Raw genomic sequence first — 25,696 nt, 5'->3', positions numbered from 1 at the left:
AATTACCAAAGAGGCAGCGCTCTTCAGGTAGCAGAAACCTAATCTTCCTGTCCATGATTATTGCCATAGAATTTGCACACATACCCCTTTCTGGATCAAGGCTGATTCATTAGACCATGGGTCCCAACTCCCTGGGTGCCCGGGCACCCACAAAATTCCCCATGAAGGGACCAGGCACCCACAAATTTTGGTGCACCCATAGCCCCAAGCACCTAGTTAGCACTTCTGCATTAGACTGTCCTTCCTTCCTTCCTTCCTAGGCGAAGGACAGATTTATTTGCCTTTCATTTTCGCCCTCTCAGGAGGCTGGATTGTTAAGCCACCATGGGCACCACACACTTTTTCTGCAGATTAAGGATGGTCTTTCCCACCTGTCTAAACAAGTAGTTAAAACACATTGTAAAAGAAAGGTGTTTGCCCAAAGGTCAACAGTTTCCATTTTCCCATGTCTCTCGGCTATGGCTTACTGTCCAGGAAGGACTTTGATTGGGGTTGTCACCAGTTCTTTTTTGGACCGGTGGTACATTTTGAATTTTGAGAGAGTGCTGGGGGCATCAGTCACAACATTGTTGCAGGTTGTCATGGAGGGCTGTAATAGAAAATTAAGGAGGAGTACTGTCATGGTGAAGCTTTCCCCCTAATTGTATTTCTATTCTAGAAAATGCTTAACTTATTGAATTTATGCCCACCATACAGCTGTCAAAGGTACAAGAACCCTGTTCCCGCCCCGCAGTGCCAAACCTAAACCAAAGCCTAGGCTGCCATCCTGTACCCACTTAACTGCAAAGAGACTTGTATCTAATTAGACTGTACTGTGGATCCTTAAAGAGTGCCTGGTCTTTAGCTCTTACATAGCAGGAGACATGCTTACGCTACTTTGCAAAGTTTTAACATTTGCCTTCTGGGAGAGGGGGATTCTTAAACATACACCCATCCTTATTGTGTAATAGTATTTGCTGAAAATAAATTCTAGGGACTTTCAATTCAAAGCCCAACCCTTCAGTGTTGCTTCACTGCCCAGAGCCTTAACAAAGATAATGATGGTAAAGGTGTTGCATCAAGTCTGCAAGGTATTCACATTTATTCCTATCTAGACAACCTGCCGGTCAGGTCCCCTTTGTTGCTTCAAGCGAGGGAGGAACTTGTTACAACACAGTTTGGGGATGGAATTGGATAGTAAACCTCGAACAACAGCATTGCTATGTGTGTGTGTCAAAGTGATCAGGCCTGAAAAACAGATAGCTCAGGATATTTCTTTGCACAGGGAATGCAAAGCTGGCAGCCTGTGGTATTCCTTTGCAAGGGAATACAAGGACAAACAAACAGACCAAAAATGAAGGCCCAAAGCTTTATTATTTAAAAATACTTACCCAGTGAGGTGTTCTTTCCCTTGTGAAGATTGACTCTGGAGGAAAAGGGAAATAGAAGTTGGAGTGAAGATACTACCCTACCCAGCACACTAGCTCTAAACTCACACACCCCAAGGACCTGAGCTAGAGATCCTGTAAGAAAAAAATAGGAAAAACATCAGGCCTGCGGATACCTGCTGCCTCATTGGATTTCTGCAGTTTTAAATCTTCTCTGAATTATAATCCTTTCTTCAAATTGTAATCCATTTCCCAATTGGCTTCTTCCAGTTGGCCTTCTCGGTTCTACTTGATCTTCTCCACCATTGGTGTCTCTGCCCCATATTTCCTCTGAGTTGATATTGAGAGAGAACTGTTTTTATAGTCATGTGTTGTGGCATACAAAAGTTCTTTCTCATAGAATCCATAATTTCAATTGGCTTGTGAAAACATCATTCATCTCTGCCAAGATCGAGGTTTGAATTGTTTCAATATTGTTCTCTACGCTTGCATAGGAACATCTTCCATTTGTTTATAGCAAAGTCCACATTGCCAGCTCGCTCATCTGCTAGGCTACATCTGTTTGTTTGCTTCTTAACCCTCTTTAAGGGAAATCATTCGCATAAAAACACATATGTAACTCCTGGTTTCCATGAAGTCACTAAGCCTTGTATTATTTCTTATCAAAGTTATTACATTATGTTCTGCAAAGTTCACAAACAAATTTTCAGTCCAACTGAAAATGCAACTTTAACTCTCAAAATGATATAATAGAATACAGAGATAAGATGCATGTTCTTAAAAGCATTATATGTAATGCTTGAACATAAATTTATTTAACAAACATGTACTTACAGGGTTATCAAATACACAAGTTGGGCTCTAGTGCTCCTGCTTACTGGGGTTGCCAACTGACTAATACAATGTTTAAAGATACAAGATGCATTTTAATTGCGACAATCTAGCCAACAAAATGTGCTTGGTCTCCTGATTTCCAGCATCAAAGTTTCACCGTGGGCCAAGTTCCACTCTGGTCACATCCACTGGCTGCCCTAATTGTTTTAGATTCAATATTGCCCCTAGGGGCTCTGGAAAAGACCATCTAGTTTGCCCTCATTTGGCAGCCTCTTTTGCCTTCACCCATGATAGCCTATGAACAATACATCAGATCAACTGAGGAAGGTGTAGGGGAGAATGAACTAGCCTCATTCAATGCACAGGGAGTCCAGTCTCCTGTCCCACAAGACTGAGTACATTCTGGGAACTCAGAACAAACAGGAGGATTTTTTGAGGTCCTGCCCAATAGTTTTGGGTGGGTAGGATGTTTTGTTTTGTTTTTGCATTTTTCATTTGGATTCAGTATTTTTGCCAACTGAGCCTCCCTTCCTGCCTAAAGTGAACTCCTCATTTCACTGTTTGCAGGGAAAATTGCTCTCTTCCTTTTACCTGAACTCTCTCCTTAGAGTGGCCAAGGCATTAACCAGATGTTTGAAGGGCTCTCACAATATATCTCTAAATAACTTGGCTAATTCAGAAATCTGACTTTCTGTTCATCTTTCATTCCATAACTTTGGGTAAAAAGATGTCCTTCTCTACACGGTCTAGAATCTAGATGGTTCAGTGCCTGAATCACTACAGCATATGAGGCTCAGTATCTCCCTTCACCCCTTAATGTTACTGCTCTTTTTACTAGGGCTGCAACTACCTCTGCTGCCTGTTCAAATAATGCCTCTTCATTGGAAGTGTGCAAGGTCTATATGGGCTGCTCCAACCACTTTTACCAAGCATAAAATGGACAATGCTTTAGCTGAGGCAATGTTTGGGGGAAAGGTACTTTAAAAGGTTATTCCTGCTTCCTAGTTTTCATGGGTAGATGAGTGTTTCCCGTCCTCAAGGGCTGAGCTTTGGCACATCCCATGGTGGTACTGGAGAACTCCTACACATTATCCAGAGAATGGATCATTGGATATTTGCTATGAATGCTCCTTCTAAAATACCTTTGGGAAGACTCCAGGCCCACCTTGGATCTGCCTCTGTTGGCAGCCTTTACTTGCCTTTTTAAATCTGGTCCTGGATATTTTCTCTGGTTCTTGGACCTCTGGTTTGTGTCATGCCGTATAGAGGGAACTGATGGTTCTCTAATATCTCTTCCTTCTCTGTGTTACACTTTGCAATCTTGCCATAGTGTCCTATATGCTGTCATTTTTTTTAACGTTTTCCAGTGTGCTTTTCTTTTGCTAGATAATTCTTCTTTAACTATTTGTGCTTAAAATTTGGGTCCCTTCTTTGAAAATGGCATACTGAAATAATGTTGACCGTTGTTGTAGTTCTATCACTCATAAAAGTTGTTAATAACATAATTAGGGATTTTTTTGTCCCTTGCTTGCATCATTTAGCAGTCCCTGCTGGATTTTGGGTCCTAATTTGACAATGTGGATAAAGACTTTTGATACAAGGAAAGAAAACAAGACTGAGTTTCTATTTTACTTGATACCAAATACATTTAAACTATTTTTTTAAACCCATGAGCACAGTTAGTTTCTTCCTTTAAGCACTTGTATATAAATACATAGAATATGGGTAGTTACAGCGTGAAAGGAACAGTGAAGAGTTTTCTTGGAGGCATACCAGATCCTGTTTTGCAGTTCAGCTGCCAGGCCTTGTCTTTGTGATGACAGCCAGAAACACCAAATCATCAAGTAGTCTTTGTAGTTCTCTAAATGTGTAAAACAGCGTAGGTACCTAGAATAGAATGTTAGGACATTGCATTAAGGGCTAAACTGCATGTTCACAGGCAAACATTTTCCACTTACTGTAAAAATAGGGCTTTTTTTGGTAACCCAAAAAATTCTTCAATAGATTTCTCCAAAGCTTACCTTTTCAGAGAGGTTCACAGCAGGTTTGGCTCCTCCTCTTCTTCTTTATAAACACAGCTGCTGCCTTGTTTGCTATCATGTAGCTAGTCAGGTTTGGTTGTGTGACAATATTAGCAAGGGGAAATGAAAATAATTGTGTGGCAGTGTCACTGTTTTACTGGGGAGATTTTCTTTTTGCCATAATTGGTACCAGAGCAGCGGCCTTTGGGGGCTGTGAAGAGCCCGTTCTGTGATGTCATTGCTGCCTGAAATTCAAGTGCCAAGGGAACATGATGTGCATTGGGGCACCTGAATGTGTGCCAGGGAGACTTCCCTCTATACAAATACTGTTGTTCCCATTTCTGCAGTCTGAAAAATTGCCAAAAGTGAGGGTGTATTTCATGGAGCAGAAGAAAAAAAGTGTCCTGTTTTTCTTCAGCCCTTGTTTTATTCCAATAAGGTTTTCAGTGTGAAAATTAATTTCTGTGTGGCTGTCTTTAGTTTTATAAAACAATAGTTACACTTAGCATTTTTACAGCTCACATCAAGGGTTCAGTTTGCTTATGTACATTTCGGTCATTCCAAAAGGCTTGCAATATATATAGGTCAATATTATTATCCTCATATTGGAGATATGTCCCTTTGAATAAAGTGGGGAGAGTTAGATGATGCATATGAAGCTAAGGTTTATGTAGTATTAGTATACTTTTTCTTTTAAAATACCTTTAAATAGTTTTGTTTTATTTTATTGATGGATTGATTTGAATTTATATTCCGCCCTATAACCAGAGGTCTCAGGGCGGTTAAATTCAAATTATAAAATTCAGACAGAATAAATTCAAATTATAAAATCACAAAGACGTAATTAAAATACAGTGGTACCTCGGGTTAAGTACTTAATTTATTCCAGAGGTCCGTACTTAACCTGAAACTGTTCTTAACCTGAAGCACCACTTTAGCTAATGGGGCCTCCTGCTGCTGCCGCGCCGCCAGAGCACGATTTCTGTTCTCATCCTGAAGCAAAGTTCTTAACCTGAAGCACTATTTCTGGGTTAGCAGAGTTTGTAACCTGAAGCATGTGTAACCTGAAGCGTATGTAACCTGAAGCGTATGTAACCCAAGGTACCACTGTAAAAACAACAAGCCAATAACCCACCCACCCCCACATAAAGCTCAATAACTTCACAATACTTCTTGATAGGAAGCTTTGTAAACGTTTTGTGACAGAGTTAAGATTTAATAGGTCATTTTGTTGTAACTATTATACATTTCCTGTTCAGATGCAGAGTTTACAAGGTGGCACAGAAGCCATAGCCCATTTGGATCAACTTGAATCTGATTATTATGACCTGCAACTTCAGTTGTATGAAGTACAGTTTGAAATTTTGAAGTGTGAAGAACTACTGCTGACAGCACAACTTGAAAGCATCAAAAGACTTATTTCAGGTGACATACATTCATTTTACATGTATATTATTTATAACAATATACCATAGGCAGCTGTAGTACAAGTTGGTTATTGAGATTATCCTGTGGCTGCAAATTTCCCACTCCAGTTCTTATGCATATTCACTCAGAAGTGAATCTAACTGTATTCAATAGGGCTCACTTCCAGGTATTCACTTCCAGGTATTCAAATTCAAATGTGTGCACAGAACTGTGGCCTTAACTGTTTGGCTTTTGATTTCTTTCTCCTTCTGAGGTATCAAAGATTGTCCCAGCTAGAGTCAAAATGTTGGATAAATTGAATTTATTATTGAGGGTGATGAGAGATGTAACTTCCATGTTGAGTGGAGTTTGCCACACTTGGAGTCGGTTCGAGCCCCACAATCCTTATATCTGTTTGGGAGAAAATACCTCTGTAGCCTTGGTCTTAGTCACTTCTAATGTAATTTCCATTAGATGCTCTACTTTCCTGCTCTGGTCACACTATAGTTGGGATTTTGTGTGGTATTAGATCAGTGTTGGTGTGTGACTATAACCCTCAAGCCCTTCTGGCTCTGTGACCCATTCCGATATCATTAAACAACTTATTTCTGCATAATTCTGTTTATCACAACTGAAGGTTGATCTAGATTTTATTGCATTGTGTAGTTTGTGTGTGTGCATGTTTAAAATTATTAAAATTGTTAGTATTTTCTAACAGAGAAAAGAGATGAAGTAGTGTATTATGATACCTATGAAAGTATGGAAGCCATGCTTGAAAAAGAAGATATGGCAGCATCTATACACTTGCAAAGAGAAGAGCTGCAGAAATTGCAACAGAAAGTCCGCCAGCTAGAAGCAAGGCGTGGGCGCATTTCAGCCAAGAAAGCCTACCTCAGAAATAAAAAGGTAAAACACTCATTCATTCACTACTCAGCAAAGAGTTCCTTGCCTATTTGGCACAGGAACATAGGAGGCTGCCTTATATCAGATCAGACCATTGGCCGCGTGCGCTTTCTTCTTAGTTGATCAGTTCATATGGGGTGAGGTTAGAGGGTTAATGCAGGTAAAAAGGTAATAGGTAAAGGACCCCTGGATGGTTAAGTCCAGTCAAAGCCAACTATGGGGTGCAGCGCTCATCTCAATTCAGGCCAAGGGAGCCGGCCTTTGTTCACAGACAGCTTTCTGGGTCATTTGGCCACCATGACTAAACTGCTTCTGATGCAACTGAACACTATGATGGAAGCCAGAGTGCACAGAAACGTTGTTTGCCTTCCCACTGCAGCTGTACCTATTTATCTGCTTTCAATTATGTGCTTTCGAACTGCTAGGTTGGCAGAAGCTTGGAGAAAGGGCAATGGGAGCTCACCACCATCAAATGGATTCAAACAGCCAACCTTCGGATCAGCAAATCCAAGAGGCTCAGTGGTTTAGACCACAGCACCACCCGTGTCCCCGCATTCTTGTCAGGGACGTTTAAACCTTTTAGCTCACCCCAGCACTGTAATGACAGTAATTTTTGTTTTGTTTTGGTAATAATGAAAAGTACATTGCACAAAGGGAAGAGTCTTGTCACTTCAGCCTACTGGTGATGTGTGTGTTACATATTTTGGTGTTTTCCTTTGCTTTGTTGCATGTATAAAGTTAGCATAGAGTATCAAGAACAAACTAGGCTAAACTCCTTGTCCCTAATGTGGAGGAACCTATTTCTTTTTACATACAGCAAAGTGTTGTGTTAAACACATAGGGAAAAAAGGTAATAAAGATTTGGGGGCAGCAGAAGTTAAATGGATAAAACGTGAGATTTAGAATAGGAGGAGGATGGGAAAGAAAATACCTGGGAGTAGTAGAAGGGAAGGGAGACCACTAGCAGCAGGATGTGGGTGTAAAAAATGGTATTTCCAAACATAGTCTTACTGGGAAGCATATTGATTCACAACATGCTACTTTCAAACGTTAGGGCTGAAATTGTGGGGCTGTGGGTGAGAGTGGGGAAAGCCCTTACCATGGTAAAACCATTTCCTGCAGCATCTCTAGGGTGGCCATTGCCTGCAGTTTAAAATAAATGTTTTATTTTAAAATATGTTGAGCTGTACACAAAATAATGCTAGTTGTAAGTACTTGCTTTCATGCCGTAAGCTGCATTATAAAAGTGATATTATTGTTCCCTGAATTGACTATAAGGTTTAGCTAATATATTGCTGTTTTGATCAGCTGTAAGCAAAATCATGGACGTAATTTAACAGCCTTTTCTTCCAAAGAAACTAATCATTAGATTTTTAAGTTAAGGGAGTAAATTTTAGATTTTCACACATGGATTGCCTTTTTAATTTTTCACCCACTTTCCTCTGTAAGCTGTGTGCTGTGGAGAGAGGAGGAATATTTTGTTCAGCTTTTTTTTTAGGGGGTGCACCATCAAAGTGGTGATTTGGTGTTACTATACACAGTGGGCGTGTATCCTGTTCCTGCATGCAGCGATCTCAGGTTCATGTTCATAGTGTGGAGGCTAGAAATTCCTTCATAGGTGGTGTCTGTTTTGCTATGGTTAGAGATTTTGTGTGTGTGTATTTGTGTATTTGTGTATTTATTTGGCTAATGTAATTCTTTTCAAAGTACCTTTATAACAGCTACTTATAGGTAATGTTACCTTCCTGATAATGTCTTGATAGCAGGTTGATATGGGATCACTGTGGAAACAGTTTCCTATTATCCGGGTGCTACCACCTGCTGGCTAAGCACTGATAGTCTTGGTTTATTGTATCAAGCAACTGTTGGTGTTAGGAAAGCTAGTTTTGAAATAAATTGGTAATAGGAGATAAATGCTGAAATTGTACACACTGTTTGGCAGAATATTTTAGTACTGATTGAGGTTTTCCTGTAGTAAACTAAATCAGCACAGCAGCCAGTGGATATATGTCTTCTGAAATAAATGCTGTATTTGTCTTTGAATTCACAATAATGGATGTTGCAAACTTCTTAAACTATTAAGCAAACAGGCAGATACACACACACTGGATTGTTTCTGTAAACTCACTGACACCTTTAAGGCTGTCAAGCTGAGGCTATAGATTCCACAAACACAGACCCACTTTACAAAAAGATACAGAAAACTGCACAAGTTTCCAAAGCCACACAATTGCCCATTTACCCCTAGTTCTGACTTTGCTGTGTTGAAATCTCCTTTGCAACAAACTCACTGAAATGCATAAACATGGATAAGGTTTCACACTCTTTTCCAGGGCATGATTAATTGTTATTATGTATTCCCTTTACAAAATCCTTTACGAAGCATATCTAGTTCCTTTCCTATCCTGACTGTGGCTTTCTTTTAGTCTAGATGTTGACTTTTGTGTCCATCTACACCTTACCAGTGACTGCTTTTCCAGGTTTTTAAAAAACAAACATACAGAAAATACTTAAAAGCGTATTTTTTAAAACAAACCTCACATTTGTTGCTGTGTTTAGACTGAAATTATTTTGTGCTACTCATTTTATACTTTCTTAGCTTGATTACTGTTGATCATTTCAATTGAACCAGACAGAGGGCCTTCTCGGTAGTGGCGCCTGCCCTGTGGAATGCCCTCCCTTCAGATGTGAAGGAAATAAGTAGCTATCTTATCTTTAAAAGACATCTGAAGGCAGCCCTGTTTAGAGAAGTTTTTAATATTTAATACTGTATTGTTTTTAACACTCGATTGGAAGCTGCTCAGCCAGATGGGTGGGGTATAAATAAATAATTATTATTATTATTTTATTATTATTTGTTAATTATATCTTATATAGTATATTGTGTATTGACAGGAGATCTGCATTGCAAAACATCATGAAAAATTCTTGCAGCACTTTCAGAGTGAAGAAGAGTCACAGCATACTGCACAGTTTGTGAGTTTCATCTTGGTTAATATTAAAATAAGCCTCCAGCTCAAGGTTTCCCCCCAACTTAAGCAAATTTAAATCCCCCCGCCTTGCTTTTGAATGTTACTGTATACTGAGCAATACACAATAGGACAGTAATAGGACATTATCACTACAATCCTATGCACATCTCCTCAGAAGTAGGTCACTTTGAATTCAGTGACGCTTCGTCCAAGGTCAGTGGGTAAAGAACTGTATCTTAAATGACCAAGAGCTGACAAGAATATTATTTTATTGATTTCATTTTTCATGTTACTAACCACAATTCGGTTTTTTTAAAATAGCTGTATTTTTTATAAAGCTGCGCAATAACATTGTACTGTGGAAGCTCACGTATAAAATCATTATAATAAGATACAATTAAAATACAGCATCAGAAAAATAACAGTTTGTAGCATAATTTATCATCATTGTCATCTTATGCTCTACATTAGTTTATCTGCACTAACTACTATCTACAGATTCCTAGGCAGCATCACTAACATAGACTGAATCCCAATTTCTTCTAAAAGCATGAAGGAGTCTAAATATGCAGGTTATGCCTCTTTCTAAGTCATGATGCAGCTGAGGGACGTTCACCTATAATTTTGGTATCTGGTGGTGTCCTAGTTTGCATTTATGACTGGTCTGGTCCTGCTCTTGTTACAAAGCAATGAATGCTGTATTTGATAATTACTGCCATTTTTAAAATAAAAATGGCTGCAACCCTACAGCTAGCTAGAAGTTAACTGACAGATGTTATGAAGTATACAGTTTGCCTGTAAACTTGTAGTTCTCACATGCAACCTTGACAAGCCATTTATGATCTTTTGACATTGAGACCGGAACATGTCCCATACCTGGCAGTTTATGGAGTCAAAGAATACCACAGGGTATCATTCAAACAATTTATTACAATAAAAGGAAATAAGCATGTTCATTAAAAAGGGGTTGATTGGAGTCAATTAATACAGACTGGGGCCTAGGGCCAGTTGCTTTAGAAGAGATGGGGAAATTGTCAAGAAGAAGGAGGCTGGTATATTGTTTTTGGAAGGCTTTGGGAAGGGGTTAGGGCAAGAATTGGAAGAAAGCAATTGGATGACTTTGGGACATGGTTTGAAATAAGTTCCATTTTTGTAAAGGAACAGAACTACAGTGGTGCCCCACAAGACGAATGCCTCGCAAGATGAAAAACTTGCTAGATGAAAGGGTTTTGCGGTTTTTGAGCTGCTTCGCAAGACGAATTTCCCTATGGGCTTGCTTCGCAAGAGGAAAACGTCTTGCAAGTTTGTTTCCTTTTTCTTAACACCGTTAATACAGTTGCGACTTGACTTCGAGGAGCAACTCATAGAACGCAGTGTACATAGTAGCCTTTTTTGAGGTTTTAGAAGACTTTGGTGATTTTTGAAGCTTTTCCAAAACTTTTCCGACACTGTGCTTTGCAAGACGAAAAATTCGCTAGACGAAAAAACTCGCGGAACGAATTAATTTCGTCTTGCGAGGCACCACTGTACTAAGGAAGAATAAAAGGGCTTGGCAAAGAGCAGATCACCTCAGGACAGCAGAAATGCGGGTGGGGAGAAGGAGAAAGAAAGAAAGACAGACAGACAGAGAGACAAAGCAGTAGGATGTCTGGGGACATGAAAAAGGGGAGGGGAGAGACAGAAGGATGGAGGGGGAGGAGAAGAACATGGTCAGCTGAGGTACTTGCCAGGAGAGGGGGGAGAGATTTAGTACCTGTCCTTAATTTGCAAAGCTGGACTTTGATGGGTGGTTGGTGTGGAGATCTCTTCTGCACTGGAATGAGAAGAGGCAGAGGGCAGAAGAGAAGAGAAAAGAAAGAAAAGAAAGCTGTGGTGTTGTGTGGAAGTAGTGAAGTTTCTTCAGGAGTTTCCAAAGATTTATGGTTCCTAAGGCAAAAAGCAACTCTTTTTACACTTAACATTGAGCTCCTGGTGATTAAAATGAAAACAAAGATTAACAATCCCATTTTCCTGTCTCATCAAAGACAGGCTGTGTATGATGCCTGGATTAAGAAGTTTTGGTTTAAAACCTCTAACGAAAGGAAGAAAAAAGTTAACTTTAACTGGGACTAAGCAGTAGTGGGTGAAAGTTACTCCATCCAAATTCGTCCCTCCCAGCCTGGTGTTTCTAACCCACAGCTTTCATCTTTTTGTTTTCATTCTTAGAAGAGGGAACAGTTGCAAGCTGAAGAAGAAAGAAAAAGCTCATGGGTTACTCAGGAACGACAGATAACACTGGACAGACTTCGAACATTTAAACAGGTAAATGGAAGAAGGTAGACATTCTACTGATGCTTCGTAAATTACACACACATACATATACGTATACATATACATATACATATACAATGATTGCCCACCAATAATAGCGCCTTTGACACAAGTACTTGTTCCAGAGAGCATGCATTCGCTATGGCTTCGTGTTGTTTGCATATGTGATGGCAACCATATATCATTGCCATATAATGTGTGAAACAAACCTTCTTAATTATTAAACTATGTATTCATATTCACAAGAAAATAGAAAAGAACATTGGAATTATTCTTAGGAAAAAATTGTGCTATACTTCTCTTCATATTAATTAATTCCCATGTTTATGTTTCTCAATTTACAAGTTAACCTGACAATTTTGAAAGGGTTGAATCATAATTATATGTGAACAGTTGAGGTTAGCAGTAATAAGTCTCTTGGCCTGCAATCCTAACCCTACTTACGTGGGAGTAAGCTCCATTGAATTCAGTAGGACTTCCTTCTGAGTTTACAGGGTTAAAATTGTGCTGTTAGTCACCATGCTTTTGATGCTTGCCTAATTTTTAACTCATTTCCCCCCTCCTAAGCGCTATCCTGGACAGGTAATACTCAAATCAACCAGACTTCGACTGGCCCATGCAAGAAGAAAAAGTACGGCCAGTTCAACTTCATGTGCTGATCATCGTCTGTCGCTACCTGTAACTACACAGACTGATGTGGTGGGGCAAGAAAAAAGAATACAACCTTTACAAATCCAGGAATCTAGGAATTTAGGACCTCTTGGAGATACTTCACCTCCTTGTGGCGTTATCTCTGAATTTTCTCAAATTCCTTCTCCTCCTGCTCTTCTTAGTAATGAACTCCAGCCCAATATAGTTAATGAGGCCCCAATGCCGCCTCCTCTTCCACCGCCGCCGCCACCACCTCTGCCCACCAAGGAAGAGTCTACTCAGTGCTCTGAGAAGAGCAGTAGCCCTGTGAAACAACCCAGCATTGAGAAGCCAGCACTGCTGACCACCATAGCACCATCAGCTCATTTCTTTGATAGCAGCCAGTTGGTCAGTGCCAAGAAGAAACTAAAGAAAATGGGCGATATGGAAGGCTTGCAGAGGAGAAGAGGTAACTTCATTTCTCTTGAATGTGATTCGGGGAAAAGAAAAAAGCAGTTCTTCTTACCTTGAGTAATAAAATTAAAGGGTCCCTACCCCCAAGAGAGCATGGCTTTGTGATTTTTGAACATGATATCCCCAAATCATGTTTTAAACTGGGGGGTGGGGTCTTTTAATAGCATTTTGTGATGTTTCCCAGGGGAGGGGTGTTGGTGGCTTTGAGCAAAAAATAAAATAAAAAGTTTTTACACCTGAAGTAGATCTCTGGATTCCAGCTGGTGGAATTAATGAAAACTCTTGATAACTCTGTTGATGTTTTTATCCAAATTTTTATTTCTGTTTTGACAACATTGAACAATGGGGGAGGTGGCGTTGGTATATATTAATTAATAAATGGTGACATTTTCAATGTCTTGAGTGCAGGGTGTTAGTCTGCAGCTCAAAGTACTTATTTTGTACTAGTACCAAAAGTTTTTTTGGTTTTTTTTTAAACAGAACTTTTAAGAACAAGGTTCCACACCTCTGCCGGTAGGAAGTGGTGTATCTTAGCAGATCTGTGGTTTTTAAATGAAAAGAATAAACATGATACAGTGGATCTTAAAAATTAAAGGCATAGTCCAACCCGATCCCTAAGCGGACATGCATTTGTGGGCAGGTAGAACAGGAGGTGTCCAGGTTTGGTTGTTGCCCCTGTACACAAGGGCAGTTGGGTATGTAGAGGGATTGGGTTGGCTCTCTAAGGAATAGCAGCCTCCCTCAATACCAGCTGCATTATCCTAACATAGAAAGTTGAGCCAGATACTTCCCGGACATTTTGTGAGAACCAAAGACAACAGTGGGGGCTCATCTCTTGATGCAGGAGCTTCATTTCACCTTTTGAACTACATGATCCTCCAATTGTTTTGATCTCCTTTCTTATGGGCTTGATTATTGTGATCTGAAAATAATGTAAATTTTTTTCAGAATTGTAGAAACAGTGCATTAGAAATATATAGCAGGTTTTTTTTTACCTTCCATGTAGGAAATGTGCTTTGTGGGTTGGGGAACCCAATGGAGAGGAGGTGGAGCCGCAAGGAGGAGGAGAGGAAAAGGAGATTTCAGACATCGTTGGCTTTTGTGACTGTCTTGTTGAAATTTCATAGCATAAAATATGAAAAGTTGCAATGCTTACTGAACTCTTGCTTTTCTGCAGTGAGTTCCCCAATGGATGAGGTGTTGGCTTCCTTGAAACGTGGTAGCTTCCACCTGAGGAAAGTTGAGCAGAGAAATCTCCCGCCTTTCCCTGATGAAGACGACAGCAATAACATCTTGGCACAGATAAGAAAAGGTGTGAAACTGAAGAAAGTGCAAAAGGACCTTATGAGAGAATCATTCACAATTCTACCTGATGATGACCCTTTGACACGCAGCATCCATGAAGCACTACGGCGAATTAAGGAAGCATCACCAGAGTCTGAAGATGAAGAGGACAACCTGCCTTGCACAGACTGGGAAAATTAAGGAGTAAAGTTTCTTCTTTTGGTATATATCTGGTTTCCTCAAATAGTAGTAGCACCTATAATAGTAGATCCTTGTTAGGAATGTGCCTAAGTTCTCCTACGTTTACACAAGAGAAGTGCATGTGTGGCTTAAGATCCGCAGCCACTGTATAAGCTCAAAATAGGCAGATTAATGTATCTGGGTTTATTTCTGCTTTTAGACTAAAACACAAAATGGCTTTATCCAAAATATTTATTAGCAATAAATCATTTCAGGCAAATTTTTGTATATTAATATTTCAGTGCAGAGCACTGCTGTGCATAAATAGATTAGTTTTATTTTTATTTATTAAATTTCTGTACCACCCTTCATCTAAGCATCACAAGGCGGTTTACAATATAAAAACACAAAAATACATATACCATAGTAACAAGAAAAAACAATATGCCCCACACTTTAAAAGGCCAAATATTGTTTAAGTAGCCAAAGGCCTGGGAAAAGAGGAATGTTTTAGCCTGACACCTCAAGATGAGCTTTCCACAAGCAAGGAGGCATAGTAGAAAAGGTCTGCTCTCATGTTGCCATCCTCCTGAACTTTCACAGAGGAGACGAGGATGTTAGTACATTTAGGAAATCCCAGAGCTATATTCATTAATTGAGTAGGATTGAGGATTGAGGCAGGGGCGGGGGGGGGGGAGTGTATGGGAAAAGAAAGTTGGAACTTCTCATAAGATACTTATCTGAAGGAAACTTGCTTTGTCAGAATGGATATAGTTTCCTTACTTCTGACTGACAGATGCCTCTGCTGCTTCCATTTTTACCAAAGTGTGTCTTAGCTAGTACTCCTAGAGTTATATGACGTGGCCTCCTTTCTAGTCATTGATTTGGGAGGAGTTTTCCTAATTCAGAGATCTGTTGCCCATTTTTTCTGGGTTGTTGAGCTGGCTGGCTAGGGGTGTTATATTCCACTGTTCTAATCGGAGAAGAGAAATGCACACTATATTCCTCCCTAACTCATCTAAAACATCTAAATTACAGTTTGATGATATGGAATTTTGGGGTATATTGATGCTTGTGCTTATTTGAACAAAAGCTCTAGACATGTTTTTTTTTTTAAGAAGAGCAAGAACTTTCCCCATTTATAGCATCTTTCTTAAATGGTGATACGTTTTCAGGATGCTGGAAACATGGAAAGGCAGTATTTGCAAGCAAACCTTGACTGTTTGAATCAACAGCATGAACAAAGTGGGAAAGATTGTGATCATGGAGGGGGTTAAGCCTTAGTGAAAAATTGTGTGAAAACCTTAATCTGATTTCTGGGTTGCAGGTGGAAACATATGTTGCATTAGTGGAATGTAAGATTTGTCTCATCACGGTTGTTATCAATTTGACAGAGGTGACCCTACTGGATTAATGTGTGAATTGGCATGCCAATAACTAATTGCAATATATTTAATCAAAATTAAGGTCACTTCCAAAGTCTGCAAGGCAAGTTTTCCCGTAAAGGGGGAATCGATTTAAAGGATGAAATTACTAATTTACTCTGTAAATCAATCTGCAGTGGAAAAATCTCTATAAAAAGTAAAGCATACATAAATTAAAGCTACAAATGTTCCACTCATCCACAGATCTTCACGTACAGTAGTTAGACCAGGCATAGGCAAACTCAGCCTTCCAGATGTTTTGGGACTACCACTCCCATTATCCCTGAGCACTGGTCCTGTTAGCTAGGGATGATGGGAGTTGTCGTTCCAAAACATCTGGAGGGCCGAGTTTGCCTATTCCTGAGTTAAACGATGCTGCCTTACAGTGAGTCGGCTCATGAGTCCCTTTAGCCCAGTATAGGTGACTTAGACTGGCCGCAACTCTTCTCAGGTTCTCAGAAAGGAGATTCTCTGCCAGCCCTGGTATATAACTGGAGATTACATTAACTGGAGGTACTGGGGGATTGAAAATGGAACTGTTGATAAGCAAAGCAGGTACTGCTGTGGTATCTGTGTTTTCATATGCACACCTGCAAAACAGTATTGACATTGAGTTCTTACACTAGCACTCTTGCTGTGGGCAGAGGCGGAAAGGGTCCTCTTGATTCAGTATTCCAAGCAGGTGATGTGGGGAGGGAAAGACTAATCATATTAATGAGCTGTTGGGAGAGTTAAGCCTCTCCTTTTCTTCTACTAATTTTGTTTCTGTCATATCTTCAGCTAGAGCAGCCTGTCACAGAACGTGGCCTGCAGACTCAGATGCCAAGGAAGAATAGGTGCTTGAAAATCACATTTTGATGCGGCCTCTAAAGGAATAGGATTTGATTTAAAAAGCAACTTTATAGTTTGTCCTTCAGCTGTTTTTTGTTTGTTTAAACAGGTGGTGAGGATTCCACAGAATAATGATTTTCCTTTCACTTCTGAACATCCATAGTCAACAGTTTGCTCACCACCTTCTGTCTGGGAAAGGCGTCATCTGACAAACAATTTGATATGTGCAGAAGAGCTTAAAATGCATTTTTTAAAATTATGGTACAAAATTCTGATGGGATCAAAAACTACCTTATTAGATGTGTATTTTGCAGAACACTGAGGAGAACGAACCATTCAAGATATTTCTGGTTCTTCACTCACTTTTTACAGTCGTGTGAAACACTAAATCAGCACCTATTGCAGCAGAGCTTCTTCCCAACATACTTTACCAGGACAGGTATGCAATCTGACCTTTGGTTCACTGAAGACTTCACTGTTTAATCAACAAATTGCTACTTTCACATCAGCTTCTATTACAGCAACAGGAATTCTCCTAAAGGTCTTTATTTCTCACTATATTTGTCATGTAGGAAGTGGATTTCAGAGATATAATGCATTTTAACTATTCATTGTACAAAATACAAGTTATTTTGAAAATGGGAACAAATGGCTCTACAGAATAACAGGAAGCCCCCTAAGAGTGGAATACATATACTTAAGAATGTATTGTTTACAGCCTAGTACATTTAAAATGGCATATAGCAAAACCCTTTAGAAGGCCATGTATACTGTGTACATCTTGTATTTTTAAATTAGAATTTCCCATGCTCGTATAAATAGAAACATTTTAATTGCAGGACTGAGTGATAGATAATAAAGTTACATAAAATTTTATTTATAGAAGCAATATTTTGTAATGAGAATACTTAAAATTATTTTTGTCTATTAGTTTGACTGTTTTTTGATTACTCTAAGGAACCTTTATTTAAAGAAAATTCAAAACTGAAATCCCATTTTACTGTTAAGTTGTGGAAGTTATATTTTTTTTTCCAGTTTTCATTATTCCTGTCATTGTTAAAATATTTGAATTATGTAACAGCCTGCTTATTTGAAAAACACTTCATTTTTAACCCTGGTTGTATAATGGTCTAAAGGAGGTACAGCCGTTGGTACAGTGAATATCTAAAGCAACGTAATCCCAAACAGCATGACTAATAGCTGCAGGCAGCTCATTTTTTAATAACAGAGTACTGTACGGAATAGTATTTCTGCACCAGGGCTAATCTTACCCTTATTAAAATGCTCTCTAATGAAAATTTCTGCTTGTAGGAGAATCTTGTGCTTGACAAACTATGATCCCTTATGATAGGAAATATCCATTTTAAAATGATTTACTATATTCACTGCCCTGTTATAAGTAGATACATATTGGATGGAATGCATTTAGTAAGCCCACTCACCTTTCATAGTAACAGGTTAAATAGATGTCTTGCTGTTTTTCATTTTAAAAATACTTGGGAGTACCCTGAATACTTGACAATACATGTAACAGTCCAGCTCAACTCTTGGAAATATTTGGGTGTGCAAAAGTTACTACCTAGGCCAGTAATAATAATGAGAAATATTTTATCAGGATACCTGCCATTCTGGTGTGTTTTTTTAAAAAAGCTTATTGCCTTATATAGTCTGAAATGCTATCCTTTCCCAAAGGTAAGCTTGAGAATAGCATGAGTTCAATTATTGTGAGAATGCCTTCTGTTGAGGAGACAAAGAACTGTATTAGGAACTGAACATTAATTTTCTGAAAAACAAGACAACCCATTTCCTTTCCAAGTTACTGCATATTAACCAAAATCGCATTATGCACTGTGCGGTTACAGTCACAGGTAATGCAAGATTTGGTGGTGGCAATAATTAAATAGCTGCAAAATATAACTGTTGACCTTTAGCATAAACCATAATATATGTAGTTGGTGTGCCTTTGCCATTTAGTCACCTCCATTTAGTCACACTCCAAATTTCCACTGTATAATATATTGTGTTTGAAATTTTAGTTGTAGCCCAAAACACGAACTTCTAAAAATTAGGATGAGGTGGATCATGTGAAGCTTTACACAATCAGTTGCAGCAGGAGCTTTGAATGGCAAATTTTGCTAGACAATTCACGTAATCAAGGAGACATAACTTATTGAAAATTGAGAGTAACACTCCTTATGCTAACACTCTTTTGCAACTATAAATTTTAAATTCATATGGAAAGTTTATAAAGCTCTCAAGATGATTGTGAAATGTTCAGACTGTATATATGGAATCTTTGCCTTGAAAGCTCTAGTTTGTTTTTTTAAAAAAAAACAACAACCTATTTCTGACAGTTTAATTAATGCAAAAAAATAAAACCGGCTTTTGGCACTATAAAAATGGCTGTTTCAGAGGAACATATTTTATACATACTTGGCTGCTGTACAGTGGAACCTCGGGTTGCGAATGTGATCCGTGTGGGAGGCACATTTGCAACCGGCAGTGCCGCGTCTGCACACGCGCGGGTTGTGTTTCTGCGCATGCGCAAGCGCCGAAACCTGGAAGTAACCCGTTCTGGTACTTCTGGGTTTGGCGCGGTGTGCAACCCGAAAATGCATAACCTGAAGCGTCTGTAACCCGAGGTACCACTGTACTGTGGCTGATCTCCTATCCAGAGTTTTCCTTTAGACTGAGTATAGTTTTTCCCCATAATCTGTTAGGAAGAAGAGATTAATCTGGGTGCCAATAGTGCCTGGATAGCATTTTACACAAATTTGTCAAGTTAGGACCTTGTCCATCTTATCTACGTGCAATTCCTTATAATTATATTCCCACATGTTTTGCCTTTGCTTTTAATTAATAGTGATTCCTAATTTTATTTCTTGAAGCCATTGCATACCAGCTGAGAACTCACAGTACTCTAGTCTAGTACATTTATTGCAGCAGACTTAGCAAATATATGTGCATTTAAGAAAAGTTATTGATGAATGCTGCTTGAACTGGCATTCACACCTAAATCTATGCAGCTGACAAGTGTGCATGAAAAAATGCATTCCAGTATTTTGTATGCTGTAGACGGACTGCGATACATGGTTGTACTGCAGTCGTTGTTCTCAATTTATTGTCCACAATGCATTCTGTCAAGAAATGTGGTGATCTACCTGGATGCCCCTGAACTGGTGGTAAACTAGCTCAAGGAACTATAAATGCCAGGGGGTGATGAGTCGTGTGTTTGGCAGTTTGGCAGCAAGGGGGCCAATGTGTTTTATTTCCACTAGAAAAATAAATTATGTTGAACAGCAACATTTATTAAAGTGGTTTTATCTTCTGCAGCATGATCCCATAAGTCTTTAATTTTAGTTGCTTGGTTTATTTGTATACTGACTATATTCTTTAGTATAGATAGTTTTGCTTCTTATTTCAACCATTTGCTTGTAAAGCTTTTCAGAGTAGAGCAGCTTATATTATAAAATTGGTAACCACAAAAACTAATTAACATCACTAAATTATGTTTTGCTGGTGCATTCCAAGTTTTTGCTTTTGAGTTGTGTTTCATGTAGACACTGTCTTCAGAGAATCATGTGCATTTTTGTCACAGTCTAGTGAAAAGGGGGGAAACTTTCACTCAAAGTCAATGTTCTCTTTTTATTTGCACTGACTTTAAAGAGTGAACTGTAAAACTATTTGGATTTATGAGCATTCTTTTATTTTCGCTGTAATGGTTTTGTAATTTGGTTACCTGTGTTACTCATAACGAACCCAGAAGCATGAAACAAGGTATATCTAGTGTTGGTGAACTGTTAACAAGCAAATAAGCTTATTGAAAAGGAGGCATAAGAGATGCTTGTTGCAAGAGATGTAAGCACCTTATTGAGAGGATGTGGAATTTTAAAATGCTACTAGAGTCAAGCGTCAATAGTTGTGTGCTATCCATATTGACCCTAATCTATTAGCAATCTATTCATGGAAGCAGATGGCAGCACCAACCACCATGAAAGGGGACATCCAGATTCAATATGGTGTCCTGCTCTTCTGACTGCTTTGATCATGCCTTAGGCAGGCTGATGCTCTGTGGTGAAGCAGCAGCCACACCGCCTTTTGCTGCACTCTCATTTCCCTGGATTGGGGCCAAGTGTTCTTTAGTAGAGAAAAGCACATTGTTTTGTTACTGTGTGTAATGGTTTGAAAAACAAAGCACTAGCGGTTTTATTCTAGAACTCATTTTAAAGCCTCCAACAAAAAATAATGTATATTAATTGCTACGTGAAATCTTACGTAATCAAAATCTAATTTGGGCCATGGTGAACGTTCTATTTTGCAAAGCTGTTTTCTAATGTTTTGCACAACCTTTTCTGCTATTTAAGGCAATTTCCTGGGCATTCCTAGCTTTGAGCATAAAAATCAACAGCAAGCAGATAAACATAGGAAGAGCCTGCTGGATCAGGCCAATGTCGCATCTATGCCAACATCCTGTTCTCACATTGGCCAACCAGTTGCCCATGAGAAGCATGGCAGCAGGACCTGAGCACAGCAGCAGTCTACCCACTACTGGACGTGGAACATGGTCAATGTGGCTAGCAGCCTGTTATACCTGGCCTTTATTGGTCTATGTACTCTCTAGACCTGGGCATCAGAATTTTATTTATTCTGTTTTCTAGTATGGGTGTTCACACTATCTTTGATTAAGAGTCCAGTTTAGAAAATACTTTCTTTGTGGCTCTATTCCCAGGAGGAGCTGAAGAGTGGGCTGCAGATTAAAATGGTCCCTCCCCACCATTAATTGTAGGTAAATCAGAACTTCTGGTCACTCAGCTTGAACATGTGAGGTCAAAAAGAAGGGGGACAGGGGTGGGCATGGTGAGCTCCCTCCCTCCCAATACCTTGCCAGGTTGAGTGGGGAGCTTCTAAGCCTGTTCAGCATGCTGATAAGCACCCTCATGGTTGAGATTGGGCTCCTGGTTGCAGAGAGATTTTGGGGCACTTTGAGACTTCCTTCAGGACTTGAGGCTAAACATGCAAATGGCTGAAGTGGAAGCAGGACTAGTATATGTGTCCCCAGCCTCCTACACATCTTTTGCCCTCATATGTTTGTGCTGAATATCTGAAAAGGGCTAACTGAGCCACAATCACTAGTGGCTTTCATAAATAAATTCTAGCCAACGGGAGAAAGCCTTTTGTATGCCGCACCATAAAAACAATGTTTCTTTTTTTAAAAAAGCTGTCAGTAACAGCAAGGGCCAAGGGCCGGTTTGAATGTAACACTAAGCCATAGCTTAATGTTACAGAAATGAGCTGCAAACCTTGGGCTTACACTCCTGTATATTCACTGTCTAGTTTAAACAAATCACTGTTCGTTGGTAGGTCTGAAGTAGTGGTTAGTTTTAAAGTATGGTTTGTTGAAACAAACCAGGGTTAAACTCTTAAGCAGGCTTGTTCACGTGACACTGGCTAAACCGTGGTTTAGTATTATATCTGAGCCAGGCACAAAGTGCCTTCTTTCCAAATGTACCAGGCATTATCTTGAATGTGGAAATGGCAGCAGTGGCGTGGGTTGAAAAGGAAGCACCCTTCCCTGTAGGAAAAATGATTGCAAGCCCAGCTAAGACGTCACTGATCAACAACAATCTCCTGCCGTGAAGGGGCATGTCAACTTGACTTCACATTGGGTATAATCCTGGAAGTAGTCTCATTCCCTGAACAGCCCCAAGCTTGTATGATTTGGCATGTGGTGCTGCGAAGGGCACTTAGCTGGTATGAGCATATAATAGTTGGCTGCGTTGCACATAGTCGAGTGGTGGCTAACCTGTGGCCCTCTAGGTGTTGCTGGATTACAACTCCCATCAACTCCCATGAACATGGACAATTGTTAGGTATGACAGGAGTTGTAGTCAAACTGTTTTCTCCACTCCATTGTCCTATTCCCCACTCCTCCTTTGGAAATTTGAGTTCATTACTTTCAGAGCTGATTCAGATATATAGACAGTTCTATGGCAGATTACAAGTGAGAATGTTTTCTGCAGATTGAAAGCTAGGAGATGGGGAGGCCCCTAGACTAATGTGATTGTTCCTTGTATGTGGGGAGTTTTAAAAAACCTTACAGGAAGCAATCATCCTCATGTACTCAGAAATCATACAGTCTAGGAATGACTATCACATGCGGTGTCTACACACTTGATGTAGAACTTCAACCTCAACAAGGCAGGACATTAGAACTAGGACCAGATCTTGCAAAGTTCTTTTTAAAAGGTGAAAGCATCCACAAGGTTCCCATATAGGAGTTGGACTGTGATGCATTTTTGTAACCCTTTCCCTGCTGCTCTATTTTGCTGATTTGAATTGCCCCCTGAAACTGTATGTTTCCTCAGTGAAGTAAATAACAATTTCAAAGGGAGAGATTTAAATAGGGGAAATAATAAATTAGGAATGAGATAAAAGCAAAGCAGCATTATGGCCCAAATTAATTCTCTCCCTCACTGATTGCTTTTAACCCCCCTTCTGTTTTTTTAAAAACAAACCTCAGGGGAGCCTGTCATGGATCTCCCACTACCACATCTTAACTTTGGGTCTTTAGTCTTACATTCGTATGGCTACAGCCCACTTGTTGTTTGTCATTTTATGAGTGGCCAAGAGCAGAGCTGTGTTAACATATTTGCTGAAATGTAGAAGGCTGTTGATTATGTTGCATGGATAAAGCTTGTTAAACATTAATGGAACGCCTCATTTTTGAACAGCTAAAAAATTAAAAAGAAAACCAATTCACCATTCACTAACTTAGTGCAAAAAGAATGAAAATCGGTGTGCTGTGCTGCACTTCTTTAAAACAATTGTATTTAATGGACATTTGTAAATGGACATTGCATTTCTGAAATGCTCCAGCAAACTTGCAATACCTTTATAATGCTCAGTGTTCCAAAGTATTAAGCACGAAGTATAAACGAAAAGAGCATTGTTAGCAATATTTTGAAAACTAAAAGTTTTAACTGTTTGCCCTTTTGCTTTTTTTCCCTTTAAGTGCAGCCTTCCTGCAACTTTATTGTACTGCTTTGTACTTCATGTTTTTTACTATCATGGCTTTGAAATTCAAACCTATACCCAAAGTCCTGAATGACTTGTCTCGTGTACATGCAATGTAACGACATACTTAAAAATTTTGGTGCTTAAAAGTTGTTCCTTTTTTTTCTTTAATAAAGGATATTTATTTGAACACAGTTTCTTTCACATTCATTTAAAGGACTTGTGGAGCTCTGAAGCAGACATGCTAGTATAATATTGTACGGTTATGTTAACCATAAGCAATCCCTATCAACTCTCTGTACATTCTTATACTGATGTGTCAGAAGATGATTTTTTCATTGCAATTGAAGGATCACAGGTAGTTCTGACCCTCTCATTCCACCATGCAAGATTTCCTTAATGAGACGTAAAACTCTGAAAACAAAAGATTTCATTTTGGATAAATTAAAAATGGTGGGCAACCACTACAGATAGGAAGCACACATGAGTTCCATTCACACTGGCTGCAGAGTTGAATGGGGAGAGCAGCAAATGTGCTGCAGCCATTCCTGTGCCATCAAGGAAAAATAATGTGGCTATAGTGGAGTAGCAGGGGTTTTGTGTGTTTGTTGAGGACTCATCAGGGCACCACAAGACCCCTGAAGTCTGGTTCCAGTCCTGGATAGTCCTCTTTGGAGGCAGCTGGCTGACCAGGGATGCTGCAACCTTTTGTGTTGTGGGCCTCTTTGTTGGCAATGAGGCAAGTCTGAAGGTTGAGAAGGTGGTGTGTCACTAGAACCCTCCTCATCATTGCAGCGGCAGAAAGCTCTGCTGCTGTCACTCCACTGGTGGTACTCTGGCAGGGAATGAAAAGGACCACCTTGGGGGAAGTCTTGGATCTGCATGATTCCAATCCCTGCCCCCCAGTCCCCTGACATACCTCAAACAAACTATGTCAATGGGAGAAATAATAAAAAGACCAAGTTCAAAAAGAAGAGGGGAAAGCACATTCCATCTTTTGTGGCTCATGTGAACCGGATCAGGCTTAAGAAGTGGTGGCTCCTCTGTCATAGACTGTCCCTAGGATTACTCTTGGTAAGTCTGTTCTTTTCCCCCAAGTGTAAGTGTAAATTGGTACATCTGATTTAACACAAGAGAATACATTTGTTAGTCTGCACATTCAAGTGCACAGGTGCCACTTCACAGATTATTTTCCAGATTTGTAAGAGACTGTTTACAACAAGAGCAAACATAAGTCAAGACACCAATATGTATTTTGCTTTCTTTATTCCAAGGCTATGTCTTCAGAGCTTGAGAACGCTGCTAGGATCACATGTACAGAACTAGTAGTCTCTCAGCAATGCTTCCTTTTTCCTGGTAGCAAAACCAAATTTCAAGCGATTTTTTTTTTGTGCCGTTGAGACCAAACTTAAGAACTATGAACAAGCCCTGCAGATTGCTATGAGTTCCAACATGTAATTAATCAGATCCTGTGCAACTGGTTAGTCACCCACCTACCCAGACTACTCACATGAAAGACCTGCTTGCTACAAAGTTGCTATGAAGTATGAAACTCTGGCAGTATTCTATGTGAGTCTCCCTAACCATTACCCCCTCTTCTCTACCAGGATCAGAAAATCTATTGGAAATTGTCCAATAATACTGCCATTTTGGCACAAAAATCAAAGAACCAGTACAGTGTGGAAATGAATTTTTCTACTTACGTTTTCCAAAAGGAACCTTGATTTTGTGGGGAGCTGGCTTGCAACAAAGTATGGGAAAAGCTAATTTGCTGTCTAGTTCCATACATGTTTTGTTGAAAGTAATTCACACTGAATTGAGTGAGGCTGTTCAAGTGTAGGTGTCCTTCGAACTACATCCTTATTAACTTTAATGAATTATATTATCTATTCTCACATAAGAATTTTAGAGTTATTTTGGCTTGGGTTCCTATGAGCAGAATTCTGTTCCCAGGATGTTCTTATGGAAGGAGTGGGTGGTGCCTCTCCAAAGCAGCCGCTTGTGTTCCAGGTGGGGGATTAACAGTGGCGGCGGCTGCCGCCTTC

The 25,696-nt window shown here is 39.5% G+C and overlaps 1 protein-coding gene and 1 long non-coding RNA gene across 5 annotated transcripts in view; one reads left to right on the top strand and one right to left on the bottom strand.

Moving 5' to 3' along the window:
* The window catches only part of JMY (junction mediating and regulatory protein, p53 cofactor), a 46,921-nt gene extending 23,080 nt beyond the window's left edge, over nucleotides 1–23,841 (top strand). Inside the window, exons 5-12 of one of the 4 annotated variants that reach the window (XR_014212104.1) lie at nucleotides 5,482–5,647; nucleotides 6,348–6,535; nucleotides 9,428–9,508; nucleotides 11,710–11,805; nucleotides 12,382–12,913; nucleotides 14,096–14,406; nucleotides 16,587–16,642; nucleotides 16,747–23,841. Coding sequence is in view for 3 of the 4 variants with exons in the window: in XM_082191888.1 (XP_082048014.1) it covers nucleotides 5,482–5,647; nucleotides 6,348–6,535; nucleotides 9,428–9,508; nucleotides 11,710–11,805; nucleotides 12,382–12,913; nucleotides 14,096–14,403 (1,371 nt within the window). In the remaining variant the exon portion in view is untranslated. Of the gene's footprint in view, nucleotides 1–5,481; nucleotides 5,648–6,347; nucleotides 6,536–9,427; nucleotides 9,509–11,709; nucleotides 11,806–12,381; nucleotides 12,914–14,095; nucleotides 14,425–16,586 lie in introns of all 4 variants that reach the window. The other 3 variants (XM_082191888.1, XM_082191887.1, XM_082191886.1) reach the window with 3 other exon arrangements.
* On the bottom strand, nucleotides 633–5,000 carry LOC309514747. Its single transcript, XR_014212165.1, has 3 exons — nucleotides 4,223–5,000; nucleotides 3,975–4,088; nucleotides 633–2,050 (listed from the first exon to the last, which is right to left on the bottom strand). It is a non-coding gene; the product is annotated as an uncharacterized lncRNA (long non-coding RNA).
* Nucleotides 23,842–25,696: the final 1,855 nt, after the last annotated feature.

Source organism: Podarcis vaucheri (genome assembly GCF_965113315.1).
Source record: "Podarcis vaucheri genome assembly, chromosome: 11".
Lineage (NCBI taxonomy): Eukaryota > Metazoa > Chordata > Lepidosauria > Squamata > Lacertidae > Podarcis > Podarcis vaucheri.
This window is presented reverse-complemented; position numbering and strand designations above follow the sequence as displayed.